The sequence below is a fragment of the Cylas formicarius genome, unplaced genomic scaffold (assembly GCF_029955315.1).
Source record: "Cylas formicarius isolate icCylForm1 unplaced genomic scaffold, icCylForm1.1 PGA_scaffold_5__7_contigs__length_24384050, whole genome shotgun sequence".
NCBI lineage: Eukaryota > Metazoa > Arthropoda > Insecta > Coleoptera > Brentidae > Cylas > Cylas formicarius.
In genome coordinates, this window is record NW_026844341.1 from 1,532,380 (window position 1) to 1,554,851 (window position 22,472).

Below are 22,472 nucleotides of genomic sequence, written 5' to 3' on the forward strand. Positions count from 1 at the left end.
ACCTTAATGGCTCTATGAAAGGCTTCTTCCAAAGCATATACGTATTCAAGGAATACCGTTCAATCTCCGCCTCTTAACACTTATTTCTATATTGTCCTGTCTTGCACACGGGAGCCTCAAATTTTAATGCGTTCTAGTGGTCATTTGCTCATTACTGTGCAGAAAACATGAGGAGTCGAGTTTTATCTATATTTACAATTTGTGGTAGTCGAGGTATCATCTTCGTATTGGCAAAAACGGAGCAATTAATATGTTATTTTCAGAATGTTAGTAAAACATAAAACAAAGGAACCAAAAATTAAAATAAAAGACAAAACAAAGACTTCGTGATCCCATAAGCATCTGTCTTTTGAGTGTCATCTTAATACACAAACTTAAACTTCGTAGAAAAAAAAAGGTCGTTAAATGTTTTAGTCGAGTCCATTGTTGCCAAGTTGTATGTATTTTTAAATAATAGTATAAATACGTATAAGCTCAGACCAGAAACTAACCATGTGTCTGGAAAATGAAGGTTCATCGGCAATCATTAAGACTTTATTTGGTCCTATTTATAATATCTTATATTTACACTACCACCCGACTAACAGAATGATCTCAAAATTCGCGTGATCGCTCTGACTTGATACAGCAACTTCATGTGGTACATGTAACCCACCCCAAAGACCACAAAATAGTTGTCCTGTAAACCACTTTAAAATCATTGGATTAATGCTTATGTGTAAGAAGGTGTTTTTTTCTCTTGCTATGGAGGCACGAAGTGCGCAAAGTTTCTCCAAAACACAAAACTGTCATGTTGTCTGTCTTGCGTCGAGTTGCTCATATTTTATCCAAACATTCTTGTTGTGTTCGCAGCTGTGAATTCAATAATTTAGGGCCTTGTGTTTTCATGATAAATGAAAAGTGGATCGCAAAAATGTTTTCATTAATATCGGAACAAGGAATTAAAAAACTGTTCATTACGCTGGGCAAAGATTTCTCGAAGATGTAATGCCAAAATGCTCAATTAAAAATTACCCGTTGCTGATAAAAACTGGAAAAAAATGTGATTTTAATTTTCATTGACCCTGAAGACTTTTAAATTCAGGCCTTCGCGACGAGCCCGTTTCTGCGATGGACGGTCCCAGGTGTTTTAAGCGATCATTGAAAATATAAGTTTTATGGTGTTTCTCACCCCACCTACCTTCATAACTGTGTAAGATTGAGAAATAAGGTCTTTATGCAAAAGTTTAACTTAGTTTCATTCATATATCCTGTAGAAAATTCAACTCAAATTAGTATAAGACCCCCTGAGATTGTTAATTTTTATTTTGACTTCCAAAGGCGCCTTCGTAGGTCAAATGAATATTTGTTTCTTTTACAAAAAGTAAAAAAAAAAGATAAATTTAAAACGAAACGCAGCTAAAAGTCGAAAGATACTCAAAGAATACTTTACATTACACAATTCATTTGGCGATTGGAGGATATTTTTGAATGTTAAATGCTTTTTTGCTGTTATTAACTGTGAGAGTCGTGGAATGCTAGATTGTATTAGTTTTTTTTCTGATTATTAAAATTTACACATAAAATTGAACCAGAGAAAATAGCCATATTTTACGGTACAAGTTAAGAAGATAAAACAATAGCCATGAATGAGAGAAATGAATGAAGAAATACAAAAGGACGTCAAACTTTCTTTGTCTTTATTTATATATGTAGTATATTATTAGTATATAATTACACTTAATTTTTAACGATAGAGGTGTACAGCGTCTCACTTTGGCAACCTCTTAAAATAGTTACTCATTGGGAACAACTTTCCAAAAAACTAATATGGAATAAACTTAAAACACTTTCACGACATTTCGTGTTTCTCCTCTGGCGGCCATATTGATGAGCTGTTTTCGTAGAGTCGTCAAAAGTATGAGCGACTTACCAGCAGGCTTAGCATTTTCAGCAACTTTTTGTGGCAAACTGTTTTTTTTTTTCATAAGTTTCAAAACGCTATAGATATTTCATCTAAATTTTATACACTGTTTTCAAGCTGCAAGGACATTTTTTTTTAATTTTTTAATTTTCTATTAAGAAAAAGTTACACACCAAAATAATTTGAAAGTTTCTGTTTTACTTTTTTATCACAATTTTAGGAAAAAGCAGTAGCGCATCATTTATTCCTTAAACGCAAATCTGGTATAGCGTTACTTCACAAATATTTCGCAACAAACACTCCTTTTGCTGTTTGAAAGCAGTGTGCAAAATGCCAATGAAACATGCCGAGTCTTATGAAAATTTTAATAAAAAGTGGTTTCGCACATACAAGGTGTAAGGACAACTGTATGACGGTTCTATAGATTATATATATATATATATATATATATATATATATATATATATATATATATATATATATATATATATATATATATATATATATATATATATATATATATATATATATATATATATATATATGATGACACTATATTCCGGGATATCATCCGTTCGCTCGTTGAACTCCGACTGGAATCCTGCAAATCTTGCATCCGACTGGAATCCTGCAGACGTTTCGCCAAAATCTCACTTGGCATCTTCAATGCTCGCGCTCCGAAAACACTTCGAACACGAGTGTTTTCGGAGCGCGAGCATTGAAGATGCCAAGTGAGATTTTGGCGAAACGTCTGCAGGATTCCAGTCGGATGCAAGATTTGCAGGATTCCAGTCGGATGCAGGATTCCAGTCGGAGTTCAACGAGCGAACGGATGATATCCCGGAATATAGTGTCATCACATTTTTCCATCCGTGAATCAATACGTGAGAATATATATATATATATATATATATATATATATATATATATATATATATATATATATATATATATATATATATATATATATATATATATATATATATATATATATATATATATATATATATATATATATGATGACACTATATTCCGGGATATCATCCGTTCGCTCGTTGAACTCCGACTGGAATCCTGCATCCGACTGGAATCCTGCAAATCTTGCATCCGACTGGAATCCTGCAGACGTTTCGCCAAAATTTCACTTGGCATCTTCAATGCTCGCGCTCCGAAAACACTTCGAACACTGTGTTCGAAGTGTTTTCGGAGCGCGAGCATTGAAGATGCCAAGTGAAATTTTGGCGAAACGTCTGCAGGATTCCAGTCGGATGCAAGATTTGCAGGATTCCAGTCGGATGCAGGATTCCAGTCGGAGTTCAACGAGCGAACGGATGATATCCCGGAATATAGTGTCATCACATTTTTCCATCCGTGAATCAATACGTGAGAATATATATATATATATATATATATATATATATATATATATATATATATATATATATATATATATATATATATATATATATATATATATATATATATATATATATATATATTAAATAAATCGGCAATTAACTCATTTTAATAAACTTGGTGTCATTTTTGCTAGGTTATAAATCGTGCTATGAGTGACGCGATTGTAATTGCTTAACTTGCCGAAGGATAGTTTTCTGACATAATCGAAAAAAATGTATTTTTTTTTTAAAGAGAATAAATGGAACGATACGAGTTTTTATTCATATTTTAGGTTAGGATAACGATATTGAGATGCGATTTGGGTTGTTAACTATTTAATGACATACAATAATTCAAATCGTTGCATTAATTCTTTTTGTGAATGTTTCATAAAAATCTCACCGCAACTATGGTTAACCGAGTATTTAAATTCAAGATAACAGTTACGCCGCCTCCGAGTCATTTGAGAAACTTTAAAATACATTCTAGCGTGATGGCAATTTTAATTTCTGAACTAATATTTGTAATACGTGATAAACTTTGATTTGTTTGCATTTGCTTCGTATTTCTCAGTCTCCCGGTGTTACGAAGGTGTGGATATAACCGCTCATTTTGGACCGCTTCTCGCTGATAAGCCGTGTTTCTTTTGCTTTGCCTTTTGTATATACCTGTTTAGTGCTGACTTTGTCTTTGTTTATTTTAACCATTTATTTTTTAATCTACATTGCTAACATGAAAAAATAGTCAATGTTGCGTTTCGACCAAACTTCGCGATTACTTTTTCGGATCCTCACCCTCGGTTGTGTTCGCTGAAAAACCTCATGCATTTGCTGTTAACCCGCGAGTGTATTTTTGTGACGTTCGACCCAGTAAGTATAATATTGTTTTACTTTTCCGTATCAATGTATTGCGCAAAATGAACCTCGCATGCGTGCCCATTGAATGAAAACAATCCCTGTTTAAACGGCCCACATGCCGTCGACTTTTTGAAACGATCACTATTATCGTTATAATTCGAGTTTTAAGAAACCAAATACTGCAAAGTATTGCCCCAAAAGGTAAGTAAGAAATCCGAATTTTGTATTACCTCTCTCGTTTTCTGAAAATCACACGCCAGTCGTCGCCATATTACAAAGGGTTACCGGTGCCGAATTTGATTTTTCGGATTGGAGAGCTAAAACAAATTGTTTCACCCTCCCTTTTTTCGAAAACAACCGTTTTTTTTCTTACCACATGTGTGGTGATAAGGAACATTTTTTGAGGAGACAAGATGTGCATAAAATATCATAAAATATCTGCAGTGATAAGAAAATTCTCATCCGCACTCAATAAACGTACCGTATAAAAAATAACTACATTAATTTGTAAAAAAGGTAAATAAATATTTTACTGGATTAGATCCGAACAATTGAACTTGGAGCCGCCGTTGAGTCTCTAGATATCTGGAGAAATAATTTTCGACAAAGACATGCTAATTAGCGATTCGCAGAGAAATTGGTTGACCAATCTTGCCAATAAAGAGCGTTTTATTGGTCAAATGTTTGGAATCACCACTTAAAAATTCGACACTTAAAGGGTGGCAAAGATAATTTTTCAAAGAAACTTCAACTGAATCAATCTTCTGAAACTCAAACATGTACAGTCTCAGCTCGGAAGAAGCCAACAGGATGATTGGCGCAACATCAGCAACTTCGATTCATCAACAGCCGACGCAGGAAGAATCCAGGAGCTTTGTTAATAGCATTGCAAAGATAATGTGTGAACTTAATAAATAGAAGACACGATTTATGAGAAGGCATCGCCGTATTCAATAATCTTTCATCGGCAAAAGGTACGTGCCATACCTGGGGAAAAAATTACGCTTACCGTTTACAAGGCACGTCGAAATCATTTTTAAATAATTATCGGTCTAGACCAACAACACCATCTGCTGAATTAACACAACATTCATGTCGCTTTTTCCATGAAATTTCAGTTGTGACGACGAAGAACTTTAGATACAGTCGAATGCTGAAGCTGACGAAAAATTAACAAAATTCTGGTGCTAGTTGGAGCTGCCGCTTCTTTCGGGTCTTTAAATCCCGTCGAGGTGAACCATTTTGCAGTTTCCGATCATTAAATAATTATTTCATTGGTGGTGTAAACCTATAGAATCCGCACAGGCATAAGACCACTAGAGAAGGAATTGCTATTTAATTTTGACGGAAGCGGAAGCGGTGAGGTTACCTTGGGGAGTTGTTTTTTGGGCGAAAGGGTGCTAATTGGGAATGCACTACCAAAATTTTATAAGTTTATAAATTATTTCTTAGGAAAAGACGTTTTTACACTAAAATAAAAATTAAGTTAAGAACTAAATTTTAATTTTAAATTAAAAAAAAATGTTTTTCATATAATAATACTAATTACGCTTTATTGTCTAACAGACAGATTCTGACCAATTACAAGACAATGTTTTCAAGACACCAATTTTATATGAAACTGCACTAAAAATGCTTAAATATACATCATGACAAGCAAAAGTAGATAAATGTGAAAATGATAACAATAAAAGCTATTGAAAACTATTGTAATGGGTGTTTTTTTTTCGATGTATAGAACTTTAAGTTGGCATTACTGTTCAAGATGGCGACCGATTTAACAGCTGTCAAGTGATTTATTATCAGTTTGGTTTGACAATTCATCATGAATAGACTCACGCCTGAACAACGCTTGGAAATAGTGCAATTTCATTTCGAAAATAATGGTTCTGTGCGGAATACGTATCGCGCACTACGTCCATTTTAGCCTCGACAAAATTGTCCTTCAGGGCAGTTGATTCGATTAACCATGGAACGTTTTCGCACCACGTTTACTCTTATTGATAACTCGCTTCCCCAGAGACGCCGTACGGTGCGTGCAGAAGAAGCTATTGCTGCTGTAGAGCGTAGCATTGAGGAAGACCCGATTGAGTCCATCCGCCATCGAGCATAGGAATCGGATCTATGTCCATCCACTTTATGGAAGATTTTGCGGAAGGATCTTGGTTTACGTGCTTACAAAATCCGACTCGGGCAAGAATTGATGCTAAACGATAATCAAGTAAGGCGTAGATTCGTCGAATGGGCCCAAAACGAGATTGCCGTTGTTCCCGATTTTCATAAGCGAATTTTGTTTAGCGATGAAACGCACTTCTTGTTGAATAGCTACGTCAACAAACAAAACTGCCGCATTTGGAGCGAAGCTAATTCTCAAGTGTATGTCGGAACACCGTTACATCCAGAAAAACTGACTGTTTGGTGCGGTTTATGGGCTGGTGGAATCATTGCTCCGTACTTCTTCAAAAACGTTGATAACCAGAGCGTTACAGTCAATGGTGATCGGTATAGAACTATGATTACTAACTCTTCCATTCCTGAATTCAATAACCATGATATCAAGGAGATGTGGTTTCAACAAGACGGCGCAACATGTCACACAGCTCGTGCCACAATCGATTTATTGAAAGACACGTTTGGTGACCGCCTAATTTCACGTTTTAGACCCGTGAATTGGCTTCCAAGATCTTGCGATTTAACACCGCTAGACTATTTTCTGTGGGGCTATGTTAAAGTCATTGGTCTATGCGGATAAGCCACAAACGCTTAACCGTTTGGAATACAACATTCGCCGTATTATTGCCGATATACGGCCACAAATGTTGGAAAAAGTCATCGAAAATTGGACGTCCAGATTGAACTACATCCGCGCCAGCCGTGGCGGTCATATGCCAGAAATCATATTTAAAATGTAATGCCACAAGATTATCTTTCGGATAAATAAAATTCATGTCAATCGAATAATCCATCGTTGTTTTATGGCAACTTAACGAAAAAAAACACCCCTTATAATGGCAATTTTGTAATTTTACATAAGTTCGGCAACATCGGAGCGCTGGATGTCATTTGGCGATCACAGTTAATATTTTCCCATCTACTATATACATAAACTGCAGAATTACACAAATAGTAGTAATCTTGGGCTTCTATCTTTGCTCTAATGTTTCACGTCACAGACGACACGACGAAAATGTATAGCGTGAACGTGAAATTAGGCGGTCACCAAACGTGTCTTTCAATAAATCGATTGTGGCACGAGCTGTGTGACATGTTGCGCCGTCTTGTTGAAACCACATCTCCTGTATATCATGGTTATTCAATTCAGGAACGAAAGAGTTAGTAATCATAGCTGTATACCGATCACCATTGACTGTAACGTTCTGGCTATCATCGTTTTTGAAGAAGTACGGACCAATGATTCCACCAGCCCATAAAGCGCACCAAACAGTCAGTTTTGCTGGATGTAACGGTGTTCCGACATACACTTGAGGATTAGCTTCGCTCCAAATGCGGCAATTTTGTTTGTTGACGTAGCCATTCAACCAGAAGTGTGCTTCATCGCTAAACAAAATTCGCTTAGGAAAATCGGGAACAACGGCAATTTCGTTTTGGGTCCATTCGACGAATCTACGCCTTACTTGATGATCGTTTGGCTTCAATTCTTGCACGAGTTAGATTTTGTAAGCACGTAAACCAAGATCCTTCCGCAATTCCTGTGCTCGATGGCGGATGGACTCATTCGGGTCTTCCTCAATGCTACGCTCTACAGAAGCAATAGCTTCTTCTGTACGCACCGTACGGCGTCTCTGGGGATGCGAGTTATCAATAAGAGTAAACGTGGTGCGAAAACGTTCCATGGTTAATCTAATTAACTGCTCTGAAGGACCATTTTGTCGACGATAAAATGGACGTAGTGCGCGATACGTATTCCGCACAGAACCATTATTTTCGAAATAAAATTGCACTATTTACAAGCGTTGTTGAGGCGTGAGCCTATTCATGATGAATTGGCAAACCAAACTGAGAATAAATCACTTGACAGCTGTTAAATCGGTCGCCATCTTGAACAGTAATGCCAACTTAAAGTTCTATACATCGAAAAAAAACACCCATTATAAGCCCGTTCAAAAAAAACTTCGCAATGACTTGAAAATACGCAATAATAAAATTCACATCCTCTTAGGTTTTAGGTCGGGTTTAAAAGATTTTAGCCAGATACTTTTGTACCTAGCCTCGTGTGCCATAAATGTTTTGAGGATAATCCATACTCCAACAGAATATAATCACGAGGACATGTCTTAAAAGGAAGAAGGAATCCTTCCTTATACTATGCGACTTCGTGCACAGTGGAAATTTTCGGGTCCACTTGTCCTTTAAGTCGAGCCTCTGTATGAATTCTTGAAGGCACACTGTCTACTATTTTTAAGTAGGCGCCTGCCTCCTCGCCAGCCATTGAATTGTTAGAAGTGGGTCATTACCAAAACCTATACGTGTATCGTAACAGTATATTTAAAAATGAAAGACTTGGGAAAAGCAGAACTATTTAAAATTTTATTATAAATATAAGTTGATACTAATGAGGCGTCCAATTCTCCACCAATACGGCCTAATCAAATAAAATTGTGTTGAAATCGACAATCTAAGCATAAGCACGTGTAGAATAAATGGAAATAAGGAACACGATCTAAGAAATGATAATTCAATATTTGACGACGAGGGACGAAAAATGAAATAAAGAACTATGGTTGCGCCAACTAAAAATTTTGGTATCTACGACCTCATCTACTAAATACGTAAACCGCAAGATCGCTCATTATTTGTTGCAACTAATTCCCAAGTTATTAATGAAACATATTTACATTTACTGGGTGTCGCAGTTTATTTGTCACAGTATATAAAGACTACACATGCCTAGATGACAAAGGAGTGTGCTTTCGGAAGATCTCTAACGACGTACTGAGAACAAGAATTTGTGTACGGTACTTTTTTGTTTAGTTTTGTTGCGCGACCGTAGACCTACAGTATATTTTGGCCCTGATTCTACCGAATCTCTCCTAATTTGGAAAATAACAACTACAGGTCAGCAGAGAATGGACACATTGACGCGGCAGATGTTTTAAATTCCAGATTCGACTTCTAATGATTCGCTCCGGATTATTGATTGCGCAGAGGAGGGTCGAAACAGTGATTGCTGATGTTAATTTAAACCTAACAAATTGTGATGTGAATAGGACCGAAAGCACTTTCACCTCCGTATGCTTCGAATGTGCCTTGAGGAAAGTGAATTTGATAAAGCGCCAGCTTGCAAACGTCGAAGGAAACGTCAAAACTAGGAGTTCTAGCTATTGCTTGAAGAGCAGAAAACGCTTAAAATAAATATAGGTCGAATTTGTGTGTCTAAACCAGGAAATAAATATTATTCCCGTTCGTTTGTTGTATATTAACATGTTTTGTGTTACTTTACATATTACTTATAACTATTCAAGTTTCCGTGGAGTAATAGTAATAATAATAATAATAATACTGCTTTATTTTCGACCGGTATACACCAAATACACCGGAAAATACTAAAAATAAAACAAACAAAAATGAATTAATTATGCTTCAGACTATCTATAATAATGTACAGTGAGTCAAAGTTAATATCACTCAAGTAAGCAATGTGGTAAAAATGTAGACACATTTGAGAAATTTTTGATTTGGATTTATAGCGTGGCCACAGATAAACAAGTCCGTCTTTTTCATCTTTCAGTTTTTTTTTTCAGTTTATCTAAAGTAGAAACAATCTGGTTTTGGGAAGGATTTTCGTTCTTATCATTTCTTCTTCATGGCCCATGTTTAGATTTAAGGGGCGCGCCACGTTGGGTTTCGTTTTACATGGTTTTAACAATTTTGAGATTGAGGAGGAAGAACAGAACTACTAAAATTAAGTTTATTTGATATCGTGTGATATTGAGAGTTAGTTGTAGAACTAAAAGTACCTAGTGAGAAATATACAATTGCGTTATATACTCCTTGTAGACTCGTAGGCAATACCAACACATTACGCTCACATGAAACCAGAAAGCTCAGTATGATTATTAATCTCTCGCTTAAAGGAATTGCATCAACTAATTTTATATCTCGCTTGCCGATCTGGTATTGGACTAAATTTACAAGCAGTTCAATTTTTTTCCGTTTGTAATTATTTCTTATTCGCAATTAGCAAATCTAGAGTCTCACCCTAATCCATTAAAAAATATATATAACTAAAAACATAAACATCCAAAGTCCATACGACATTGGCTTGGTCTCGAGGGCGCAACTGATTTCAAAGTGACAACACAAGGGGACAATTTTTTTTTAAGTTAATCCCCAAAGCACTTACTTTTTATTAATAATGAAAATTACGAGCACTTTTAAATAAATAGTCGATTACCCATCAACCGTGAAGATAAATTGATGAAATTTTTTAGATTTATTGTCTGTGTGTCAGATGGTGAAAGCTTCTTATCCTATTGTTAAATAAAAAACAAATGAAAATTTGAATAACTTCTCGATCGAAAAAAATTTTGTTCACTGATTACATACGTTATACATAACTGCTGTCGGTCGAAACTAAAAATAACAATAATCAGGATCATCATCAGTTGTAAGGTTTATTCCCTCCAGTTAATAAGTTTAAATTTTTCGTGAAGCTTCAATTACTATTTGGTTCGAAATACCTGTAATCAATTGCACAATTGTCGCCAGCTGATCTTTTGCTTCTTAGTTCATCAGTGTACCCTAAAAGAGTTTCAACAAACTTTATGTAAATACTACCTCCAGTTTTCACATTTTATTTTTTAGCTGAGCCGACAAATCCTAAAAATGATCATACACTAAATTATTATACTTACTTACACATAACAAACCCATTCAACCTTTGTAATCACTTCTGTTACACTCATATACCTTGTTTTCCTCACCATGGTTGGATATTTTCTGCCTGCAAGACAAGGATACAAAAATCAAAGTAGATTCCTTCACAGTTAAGTTTTGATAAGTTTTTTCATTTTTTATTGAGTCTGTACGAAATCGAAAAGAAGCCTTGTTTTTGTATATTGGATAGATGATATTGATCCTTCAGATGTAACAAATATAAATTTGTTTGCTTGTATTGATTTGATATGACGGTTTTTAATTGAGGTACTTGAAAATTAAAAGCTATAAAATTGGCAAGTCAGTTTATTCCTAAAAATAAAATAAAACAAAAGGAGTACACTTAATTTCCAGTTTCATATTAAATTCTTAAGGACCTTAAATAAAAAGTAAATTTATAAAGGAATGCTTTAATAGGAGCAAATAATAACGGACTATATCAACAAATGCTCGCTCCCTTTTAGAAGGACGCGATTATATCCGATGCCAAATGATTCGTCTTTCGATTCAGATGGCTGATGGCTCCGTTTTGCGTTTTATGGAACAGACTAATTCCGTCGCATGCCAGTGACAAGTGGATCCTACAAACGCAAGGGAAATGTGCCCCTGCCCTGTCCAAATATCGAATCGTATAAATGGTTAAAATATGAAGTCGAAAGGTGGGCGCAAAATCGACGGACACAGCCGAAAGTTTTATTATTTTTCAGCTAGGAACGGTCGTCGGGGGATGTATATCCCGACGAGCACGACGCCGCTGATCGATGAGGCGACGATTTCATTGCTGACGGATGACAACAGCGAATCGTTTGTCACCGCTGACCGCGAAGAGGATAGCTTCGTGTTTACGGTCGAGTCTCCCGTCGCACACGCCTCTGACAAAAGTTTGGACGTGGAAGTGGGCGACACGTTTCCCGGGACGATCGAGTCAAACTCCGACGAGTCGGAAATCGTGACGCGGGGGCGTTCCCAGGTCGCTGAGACAGTGACGATACCAAAAATCGCCGTTACTTTGGAAGGGAAAAGAACGGTGCTGAAGGGACGGAGTGAAAACGCGACAGCGAAAACGATACCGGCGCCATCTGCTACTGAATCGGACGTAATGATTAGTCTTGGCCCCTCCGCCAAAAGTCAAAACGCTCCGGCGAAGGACTGTGCTGTGCCAGCCACGTCCGCTCGCCGTACCCGGCAGACTAATCAGGCGACCTCTGACGATGGCGCGGCGAAAGGAATACCGAATAAGGGCGGCGCCGGTTTCGATATTTCTATCTACTCGTCGCCGGTGTACGAGACGGTCTGGGATGTCCCGGCGGCGATGGTATCCAGTTACTGCACATGGTGCAAAAGATGCGTCAAGACTCATTTCGTCAGAGGGCATCGGAGGACTCACGCTCTGGCTGCCGCGAAAAAACTGCGGCAGAAGTAAAACAGACTTGAAAAACGAAGCACAGTACAGTTCAACAAAAATATACAGAGATTTGAAGGAAATGTATTTGATACTGATATGTGATTAAAAACCGGCAACCAGTATAAACAAAGGCTGAATTCCCACCGCTACTCAGGGGATAAAAGTGACGAACTAGACAATCAGAGACACTTTTTATTTTTTAATGGTAACGGTATCATAACTCTTCTAAAACCGCTATAGTACTTAAAAGGTAATAGTAATAATAAATCAGCTCTGCAGACCACGTACGTCCATCCTTGTAATATCCATTTCGGCGTTGGCCTTCATCTGGTTTTGGTCTTCTCTGTCGTTTTTTCCTACGTATTGGAACGAATAAGAAGTAGTTTTGGGATTTAATATATCTCTGTGAATTCTTTGGACGCGTCCCATCCATTTTAATCGTTGGAATTTTGCTATAGTATCTGGTTACGTTACGGAGTTCTTTTAATTCTTTTCTTTCCAGCATAAGTCTTACATAGTACTTTGTCTCCCACTCTTTTCTGTTTTGTTCAATTCCATGCGTAACTATCAGTCTTACGACTGTTTCGTATAGTCTCGCTTCAGCTTTCCTGGATGTAAGTTTACACTTTAGTAATGTATTCAATATACAGTTCCTGTCATCACCGTTTTCCAGTAAGTATATTTCTGTACTTTCTCCAATATGCAGGTGAGGTATTAGTTTCTTTTAAATTCCTTATCTGTTCAACTCATGTACTTCATCTTCTCTTCGTTAATGCTTGAACCAAACCCTGCATATATAAGCAGTACTGAATCTGATATATTAGCCCAGGCGTACAGATTTTTACTCAGTTGTTTCAATCCTTGTGCAGCTCATTTCCTTTTATCATCATAGGCTTGTTTCAAATCGATAAGCGCCAGCCATGTAGGTTCTCTTAGGGTAAATACTTCGTGTTCATTTAAATCTACACTGGTATTCGCCGATAGTATTTTCTATTTTATCTGTGTCCTGGCTCCGTTTTTTTAAAAACTTAGAGTTTGATATGTGCTGTCAAGTATCAACCTTAGAAATTTTGTTAGAATATATTAGTTGGGAACTTGAACCTGCAGCATAAATTAAATTTCCGGTAAACCGTATTGCACTGGAGTTGTTTGCATCGTGACCTGAAAGCTGAAATAAACATTTAGTAGACTACTTTCTTCTTTTGCCGACAATATTTACTTCTGCTGAGCATACCTTGGGTGTGTTTTAAATTTCAACCGCTCTCTAGCAGTTTGAATGCTGAATGCAATGCTCGACTTTTTGCAGGACATTATAAATAAATGTGCTTAATTGTTAATCTTATTAAAAGGTCCGCCATGTTAATGGAATGTTATCTGGGCACCAAACACCAAATGATGTGTTATTTATTATGTTTGTATAGTGCAATATATCCCTCACCGATTTGATATCTTTGCTGACTTACCATATTTGTTGTTTTGTGAAACTTACTTGAACGGCTAATAATAAAATCTGTGCTCATTTTTCGCATTTTTATATTCTCCATTCGTTCCTATTTTTCCTTGAAAATATCAATAAAACCTTTGAAAGTCTTATAAAAAGTGATGCAGTGACAAAACACATTCCTCTTGGAGCGATAATCTTAAATTGGAGTCCTATATATCACGAAGGTAATTGTAGTGTACACCTCATATGCTTAAGTGGAAGTCCTGGGTTGCACATATCACGAAGAAAACAATTCTACTATACTATACACCACATACACAAGAGTGAAGGAGTACATAAAAATAATTTTGGAACCCTTATTTCGAAAAGAACTTTGAAATGCGGGAAAGTCTCATTAACTTTGAAGAACTATTCGAAAATAATGAGGATCTCTCAAAGGGTAGATATATGGATACCTAAATCTTTGGATATCTTAATCTCAGATGACATTCTTTAAGACATTGTCAGAAATTGTCAGGGGCACACTTCCTAACTTATCGTGTAATGGAAGCGCGAAATCCACAAACTGGAAAATCATTAGCTGTGAATGTAAATGTCAACCATGTTGTTCGATTAATGATTAAAGGTTCAAATAATTCTAATATTCTAATAATTTTAATTTTGGGAAAAACAGTTTTACTCGAAATAGAATCTTTCTTGTATAAGATACGACGCCATCTTGATTTTCGGTACTGTGTATTCTGACTTAAAAAATATCGGGTGGTGAAAAGCCCGTTTGGGATATACAGCTGATCTAATTCGTCAAAAAACGAACAATCATTTTAAGTGCCTCACAAATTTGAAAAGACGTTTTACTTTTTTTTTTTTCGTTTAAATCTAATGTAAATGCGTTAACATTTCACAGTTGTCGTTGTCGTTTAAAATTTAAAAATAGGAAATAGGGAAGATTCTACGAAAGCGCTAACCAACCAAAAGTCAGAATTTCTGCAAAACAGGTCAATTTCGGAAGGGGTATTGCGAATCACAACGTCAGATATACATGGTAACTAGAATTACTAGACACGAAAATATTATGCAACATTTTATTTGAATATTTTTTCTATGACTTACCAAAATTTTTATTGTAAATTATTGTTTTTTTTTATTGCAAATAAGTCAAAAACCCACAGAGTTAGACGGCATTTCTATGAAAAATTAAAAATTCTTTCGGATTTTCATCATGTTTCAACCAAAACTCGACAGATAAAAAAATGAATCAGACTGTGTATATAAAATTATGAAACTAGCACAGTCTATAAGCATTCCTTAGGAATTATCCAGTATATCTGATGTTTCGAGTTATTTCTCAATTAATTGAAAATCATTATTTTTGGTGTCCTTTCAGCTCTTTCTATTTCGAGTGCGAAATATAATATGGACCTAATTCATTTTACCTTTAATTTGATTCAGTTGATCTGTTTTGAATCCTTCCCGCCGACAAAGCTAATAATCCTGAAAAATACTTTAACAAATATTTGCGATAGAATCACCGAGACTCCATACCGCCCTTTTTCAATGATTTCAAAATTTAAAAGAAATTAACGTGGCAATGCTGATGGTGTGTGTGTCTTGTCTGTTCCAGCTGGTTGGCGGGAACAGGAAGCCACACCCGAAAGGCAAGCCGCGCGCCATTTTTATTACCAAAGCGTCCCGTCGTTACCCGCAAAATCGGAATTCGAAAATGACGGATGCGAATTCGAGTCGTCTGCGTACGGTGAGGACCCCCAGGTGGTGGTCTCGAAGTCGGCGGACTATTGCGGCATGTTCGAACGACATTCGGGAAATGCGAACTTGTACGTGTGCAAAATTTGCGGGAAACAAGTGACCAATAGGTGGCACCACTCGTCCATTCACATACCGCAGGAGAACAAGTGTCCGGTTTGCAATCAGTCGTTCACGCGGAAGGACAACATGAAAACGCATTACAGGGTGAAACACGGGTTCGCCTCCGCGAGTTACGGTTGCGACTTTTTCTAATAATGTCCTGCGTGGTATTTATTAAAGAAATACAATACGAGCGCGTTGATTCTTTTGACTTTGTCGCAGAGGTTAATCGAAAGCGCGAGATTCTCACATAACCATTGTATATTCTTAGTATGTACCAAGAATACTTTTCTTCAGAAAAAAAATATATACTTAGAATGCGAGATATCATATTAAGCATGTTACTTATACTCGTATAATACATAGTACCTTCAAGACATGCCATTGGAATGCTCCTAACATCGTTTTATCGAAATAAGTTACGATATATCAGAATATTGAAAGCTCAATGAAAATAGAAGATCCTTAAATGGGACAAGTTTTATATTATCTCTTAATGTTTGGAGTTGAATGTCATCTCTAACCTAAAAAGGACGACTTACTTAAAAACCACTTTTCTCTTGAACTCTACCTTAAGGAAGCACAAAAATCCATTATTCAATATGTATTTTATAATAAATGATTTGTCCAATTTACGCATAACCCTCTTCAAGGAATACTCTAATACTTAGCGATTCGGGGAATCCCAATAAAAATATCCACTCCGTTTAGTTCTTAGAATGGCGCGACGGCGACGTAACGCACATTCTAAATAAATAAATATAATTTACCACAAAAAAATGGACCAGTCAATTCCACAACCCCAGTTATGATCATAGACAAACTATCATCATTATATTGGTTAGTTATTCCCTATACCATGATAGAAGAGATCGTTTAGTTGCTATAAATTAGGGTAGTAAGGGCGTTATTAATCAGTTCATAAAAAAATGCTATAACTATATTAAATATTTAATCAAAAAAATAATTTCTCAAAAAGAATATTATTAGTAGAAAATTGGGAAATATTTAAACTATGTTAATTGGTGAAAAATACTATGTATAATATTTTTGTGAATATTGAACTCCAACAGTTGATAGGAACGATTCTTGATGAAAACAGGCCATATAAAAATAACTCCTAAATTTCTTGGTGCGCGAAATACAGAGTTCGTAGAAAAAAATAGCAGTTTTGTTATTACATTAGACTACTAAAACAAATATTTTTCTCGAAATTCAATACTTCAAGCATTTTCGGTAGATTTTAAATACTGATGGTACTTTGACGTCACGGTCACGTCACATTACGTAGTAAATGTATGTACCCGTACTGTTTTGTAAAAAAACAATGGTCGTAGAAAAATTATAGTATGCAACACGTTGTTCTTCAGACAATCGTGCTAAAACAAATTCCATGATTAAAATGAAGTTTATTAAACCTTGGAATAATATATCATTTTGGCTGTTTTTGAGCGAATTACTAGATACCATTTAAATTTAGCACATATTAGAAACTTTTTAGTTTATTTTGATTAGTTTGGTTTTTGAAACTGAAAAATATATATCTGGGAAGTTTGTTAAGCCCATTTTCGCGGATTATTATAGAAACAATTCTGAGTGCTCCACTCAAAAAAGTGCCCCAAAAAATGTTTATAGGCAAATCGAAAATTTTTATAAATAAAAAAGTTATCAGAAATTTTCAAAATAATAATAATCTTGATTGTCTAACTGTTGGACTCTAACAGATTAACATCCATTTAGAAGACAATTTCATCTTAAGAGCTATAACTATAATAAATATTCAACTATCCATCCATTATAGTATTTCACATTTATGTTTAATTAATATGGTAAACTGTGAGCGACTCAAACAAAAAACGTCAATATCACAGAAGTCATAAAATAATTTCATCAACTGATAGAGGGGACCTTTGATCAAAAAATGGTCCATGTTTCCCTTAAAACCCAGAATCTATTCAAAAAATGAAAGATTGAATCGATTTATAATATTCAACAGAAAATTCAATTTTTTAAATTGTTAATTATTTAAGAAACTAAGAATTTCCGAAACAACGTTACGCAAAGTCGCCTTCATTTTTAATACCAAATCGGATAAAATTAGAAAATAGGGGGCTTCCATTTGAAAAATTTGATTTTTTACGTTTCTTATAATTTAATTTTTATAGTTTATTTTTGCTCAGGCTGTATTAATTTACATCTAAAATATCCATTCGATATATAACAATAGGCCACCTTCCACAAGGAACCCATCCAAAATTACTTCATTTCGGGGCCTGTGGTTTTGTTTGACATAAAATTCAACATTTAGGCTCATGAGGATATGGTGAAATATATCTAGAATTTCTCCTGGAATACAAAAATGCAATATTATAATAGGTGTTATGTTTAAAATAAGAAAGCCGGTATTTACTTCAAATGAACAAAACACTCTGTATACATAGAAAATCAAAAAAAATATATAAAAATATGAAAATGTGTTAAGGGGGTAGATGCCGTTTTTTCGGACACCCTGAACATCATATAACTTCCCGTAGCGTCCTGTAGCGTCGTGTTCATACATCGCCTTAAGAAAAACCTTACAGAAGTGGAGGGAGTAGCGATGACATCTCCCCTAAAGTTTTAAATAGATAAAATATGCGTATTTAGTGGCAACAAAATCATGAACACATAGCTGGAAGCAATGGACGCGCATTCGGCCCCAGGATAGCATAAGAGTTGGTTAGTATACACCTTAAATGTTTGTAAGATAAAGTCCCGCGGTGCCGCAATTTTTTAAATCCGTCGTCTGTATTTTGCCAATTAAATTATGTGCAATCAGCGAATCGTTTTATTTTGCGTGTTATGTAAATAACGGTCCTGGTGTAGGGCGGCTCGAAACCCGCTACTGTTCGGTACAAAGGTCACATCACATTGCATGCAAATAAAATAATCCCTAGTTTCCGCAAACGTACTAAAAAAAATTCGCTCGCTTACTAGTGTTTTTAAAAATTCGTAATCACCGTCGAAGAGCTTAAAACAAACCGCAATATTTCGTTTCGGAAAGAAATATTGTAGTGGAAAAGGCGCGAGCAAAAAACAAATGAGTGAGCAGGTTTTTCGTTCTTATCGTTGACACGTTTCCTACTTCTTGCTGTGGGGTGCACTATTCTCTGTCACTATTTTGCTATACTGTCACTATTTTTTTTATTAATCATTAACAAATAACCGACGTCGATCTTGATCGACGTCCCAATAACACGTCATGTCGGCAACAGCGTTCGCTGCTCTACCAGTCCGACCTTCGATTGTAAATACCTAGTTTTTGAGGTGAATGGTGGGGTTTTTGTATAGCAGCGACCGCAATCGGATCGTATTTTGCGATGAGCTAAAGCGTTTAGGTTTTTTTTTGCTTTGTTTTGTTGACCAGGCACTTTTTAATAGGAACCAATAATTTTTGCAGGTCATCTCAAGCATTTTTTTTTATTCATAGACCGAACTGCCACCACTAGTTTCGGCGTCAGAAGGCCTCAAAATAGTGTGGTAGTGGTACTGGCACTGATTGCGACCAATAACTTACATCTCATCAAATTTAAAAGAAAATGCCGAAAAGAAAAATTTTGCACTTCAAATCTTCAAAACTTTTTATTGAGCATCAAAATATCTAACAAGTTGATAACAAATAAGTTAACAATTGTCTACTAGAAGAAGTAAGAAATAAACTTAGTATTCTGGATTTAACTTTTTAGATCTATTTTCAAAAATGCAAGAAAGTGTGTTCTGGTTAGTTTTAATTGTTGTTTTTGCAATACCAACATATTTCGTCAAGTTTCGTCAAAATTGGCAAAGATAATTTTTTGTGTACCTTTTTTATTGTCCACTACAACCTTATTCAGACAACACATAACAATATTTCAAGGTTAATTGCCAGCTCTTTTTCATGAAGATGATAATGATAGAACTCAAGTCTTTTTTCAATGTATATTTAGTGTCACGCACACATTTACATGAACTTTTAGTCGCAAACTATCTCAGGGATAATAAAAAAGTTTAAACAACGTAAATTTTAGTTCCCGAATTGCCTTATATATAAAAGAATCTTCTAACATACTGTAAAATTTTTATTTTCAACATTGAGCTACAAACGTGATTAGGTCAAAGTTTTTAGTCCTTTTGTATTATTGTCGCCCTCTATTGATGGTAACAGAAAGTTCGATCTATGAACAAAAATATTTATTATTAAAAAGCACCGCGTCTCTTAATGACTTAATCATTTAAAAATTCGAAAACAAACACGAATATAATCTTCGTACCTTGACGGCACTGGTAGCTCTCAGAATGCTCACTGAGCAGCTCTCTGTGCCCAACATTAATAAACTCTGTGCTCTAAATTAAAGCTGAACTATATTAGGTTTCTCAGTTTAGATTAGTCGTCGACTTATATTTTTTTTGTTATCGGCTTCATTTTTTTTTTCAGCAGCTCATCGTCAAAATATATTTGCCGTTTTGACACTGTTTATGCCAGTCTATGCCTCCAGCGCGGGCCTCGAAACGTATTATTTTATTAAAAGTTTGCAGCAATCCGAATTTTTTTCTCGAAATAAATGGAAGTATTTGCAAAATTTGGACCGACAATTTATATTAAAAGGTTTTCCAACACTGGGATGCCCGACGTATGAGGTTCTGCCATCAAATTTGATTCATACTATTAAAGATACATTTAGTAAAAAAAAATAAATAACTATCAATTTTACTAAATTAAATTGGGTCTCATATCCTTCAAATTCAAACAATTGTATTTGCAAAATTATTAAAAATTGCGCTTTAAAAAAATATTGATTAGATTTTTTTCTTTCGTCTTTCAAAAATTATTTATTCGAGGTAGTGGTCTTGATTCCGTGTTGGAAAACGTATTTTAAGTAAATGTTGTAAATACATATTGAGAATTTTTGAAACCGTGTAAGTGGTTGCTCTATGCAGGTTCTGCGTCTCCGATTAAGACGCTTACGTCACGTGACGCAAGTCGTAACGAATGGGCCTTATTTTGTTAGATGATGGTTTTAAGAGTCTCATCGGTGACGGAACGCGTGCTTTCGACAGTAACCACTCGGTTTGTTGCAAACTTATCCATTCCTGTACGGAAAAAAATTATTTCGCTAGACGCGCAGCAAAGAGATATAATGACAGGATGAGGCAAAATAATACGACGGTCTCGGGATACCACGCTATATTGGGCTTTTCGATTGCGCGCAAAAACGTACGAGCTAGAATTTGAATCAGCTGAGTCTGAGCATAACAAACACAGTGGTGTTAAAATTGATTGATTCGCCGACGTAGGTTTGTAGAAGAAAATTGAACCGCCTCCAGTTTTTCATGCAAATGAAATGTTTTAGGAGAACTAGCAAAAAATGGATACCGATGGATATGGAGTATCTAAAAGGCGAATGGAATTTTTTTTTTTTGTTGTTAGTGCTGCCTCTAGTCACGCTAGGGTTGCAAGAAGCACAGACCAATTCCTAGTCCTAGCATTTTTTTTTTTGAGAATAATTAAACTCAAGAGGCTAGTCAATTTCCTCAACATTCTAAGTCAGCGATAAAAGCATATCAGTTCTACGGGTCATAGACGCTTCATCTTATACACTTCTATGCTCAGCCGATTGAAATTTCAAGTGTTGCGCGTAGTTGAAAACCCGGCCACGGGATCCCGAGACCCTCGCAAAAGATTTAGTCTGGCCGTACTGTAACCAGTTGCTTTTTGATTGCAGGTTCAAAAACCTGGCACATGCGGCTAACATTTGACAAGTTGCCGGGCGGTTGCAACCTGCACCGCTGCAAACTGTGTGGGAAAATAGTGACACACATCCGCAACCATTACCACGTGCACTTCCCGGGAAGGTTCGAATGTCCGTTGTGCAGGGCGACTTATACACGGAGCGACAACCTGCGCACCCATTGCAAATTTAAACACCCCCGGTACAATCCGGACACGAGGAAATTCGATGCCGCCCCGAAATTCGACGCGCCGCCCCCCGCGGCCGGTACCAACCAAACCGTGGCGGGCCCGCCGCCCCCCGCGGACGACGCCTCGTCGGCCGATTGATTTTGGCTTTACTATTATTTTTACTACAGGGCGATGTGCGAGTCATAGCGGTAGCTCGTGGGCGTGTCCGACGCGGCGGTTGGGCTCGGCTTTGAATTTTTGTGAACGCCCGATATATCTTGTTGCGTCCCTCCCGCGCGTCCTTGGCTTCGAAGAATCGGGAACCACCTCCGAATGCGTCGCCGTTTAATGTTGTACGCGAATGTGCTGTATACTACCTTATACAGATGTTTCAATTAATAATACTAGAAAAATGTTTCGAGACGCGGTAATTTATTCGCAGTTCTATGCATTTATTAGTTTTTCGAGTCTCTTGAGTAAAATGTTAAGTTACATTATGAGTTGTAGGAACGTCTTGGTTTTAAGAAAAATCTTGTATCTGAATCATTAAAACAAGCAAAGAATGGTTTTATATTGAAATAGTATATAATGCAACAAGTGCGGTAAACGGCATTTGAGTCATGAGTTTAGTTGGCACGAGCGGAGCGAGTACTGAATAAACGAGTGACTTGAAAAGTTTGCCAAACGTGTTGCATACTATACTTTTTCTACGAACGTTAGTTTTCGGGTACATTTTTGCAAAACAACACGAATATATTGAATTTTGACGTTTGTCAATTCTGTCGGTC

General features: G+C 36.2%; 1 protein-coding gene across 8 annotated transcripts in view; it reads left to right on the forward strand.

Annotated features, from left to right (window-relative positions):
* LOC132702440 (protein bric-a-brac 1) overlaps window positions 1–22,472 on the forward strand; it is a 65,696-nt gene that overhangs the window by 20,439 nt on the left and 22,785 nt on the right. For 4 of the 8 annotated variants that reach the window (XM_060671042.1, XM_060671043.1, XM_060671044.1 and 1 more), the window contains exon 5: window positions 11,763–14,325. The exons of 1 other annotated variant lie outside the window; for it this stretch is intronic. In XM_060671042.1, coding sequence (XP_060527025.1) covers window positions 11,763–12,478 — 716 coding nt within the window. In that variant the 3' untranslated portion in view covers window positions 12,479–14,325. Of the gene's footprint in view, window positions 1–11,762; window positions 14,326–15,525; window positions 15,995–22,472 lie in introns of those variants that run through there. 3 more of the 8 variants (XM_060671040.1, XM_060671041.1, XM_060671048.1) reach the window with 2 other exon arrangements.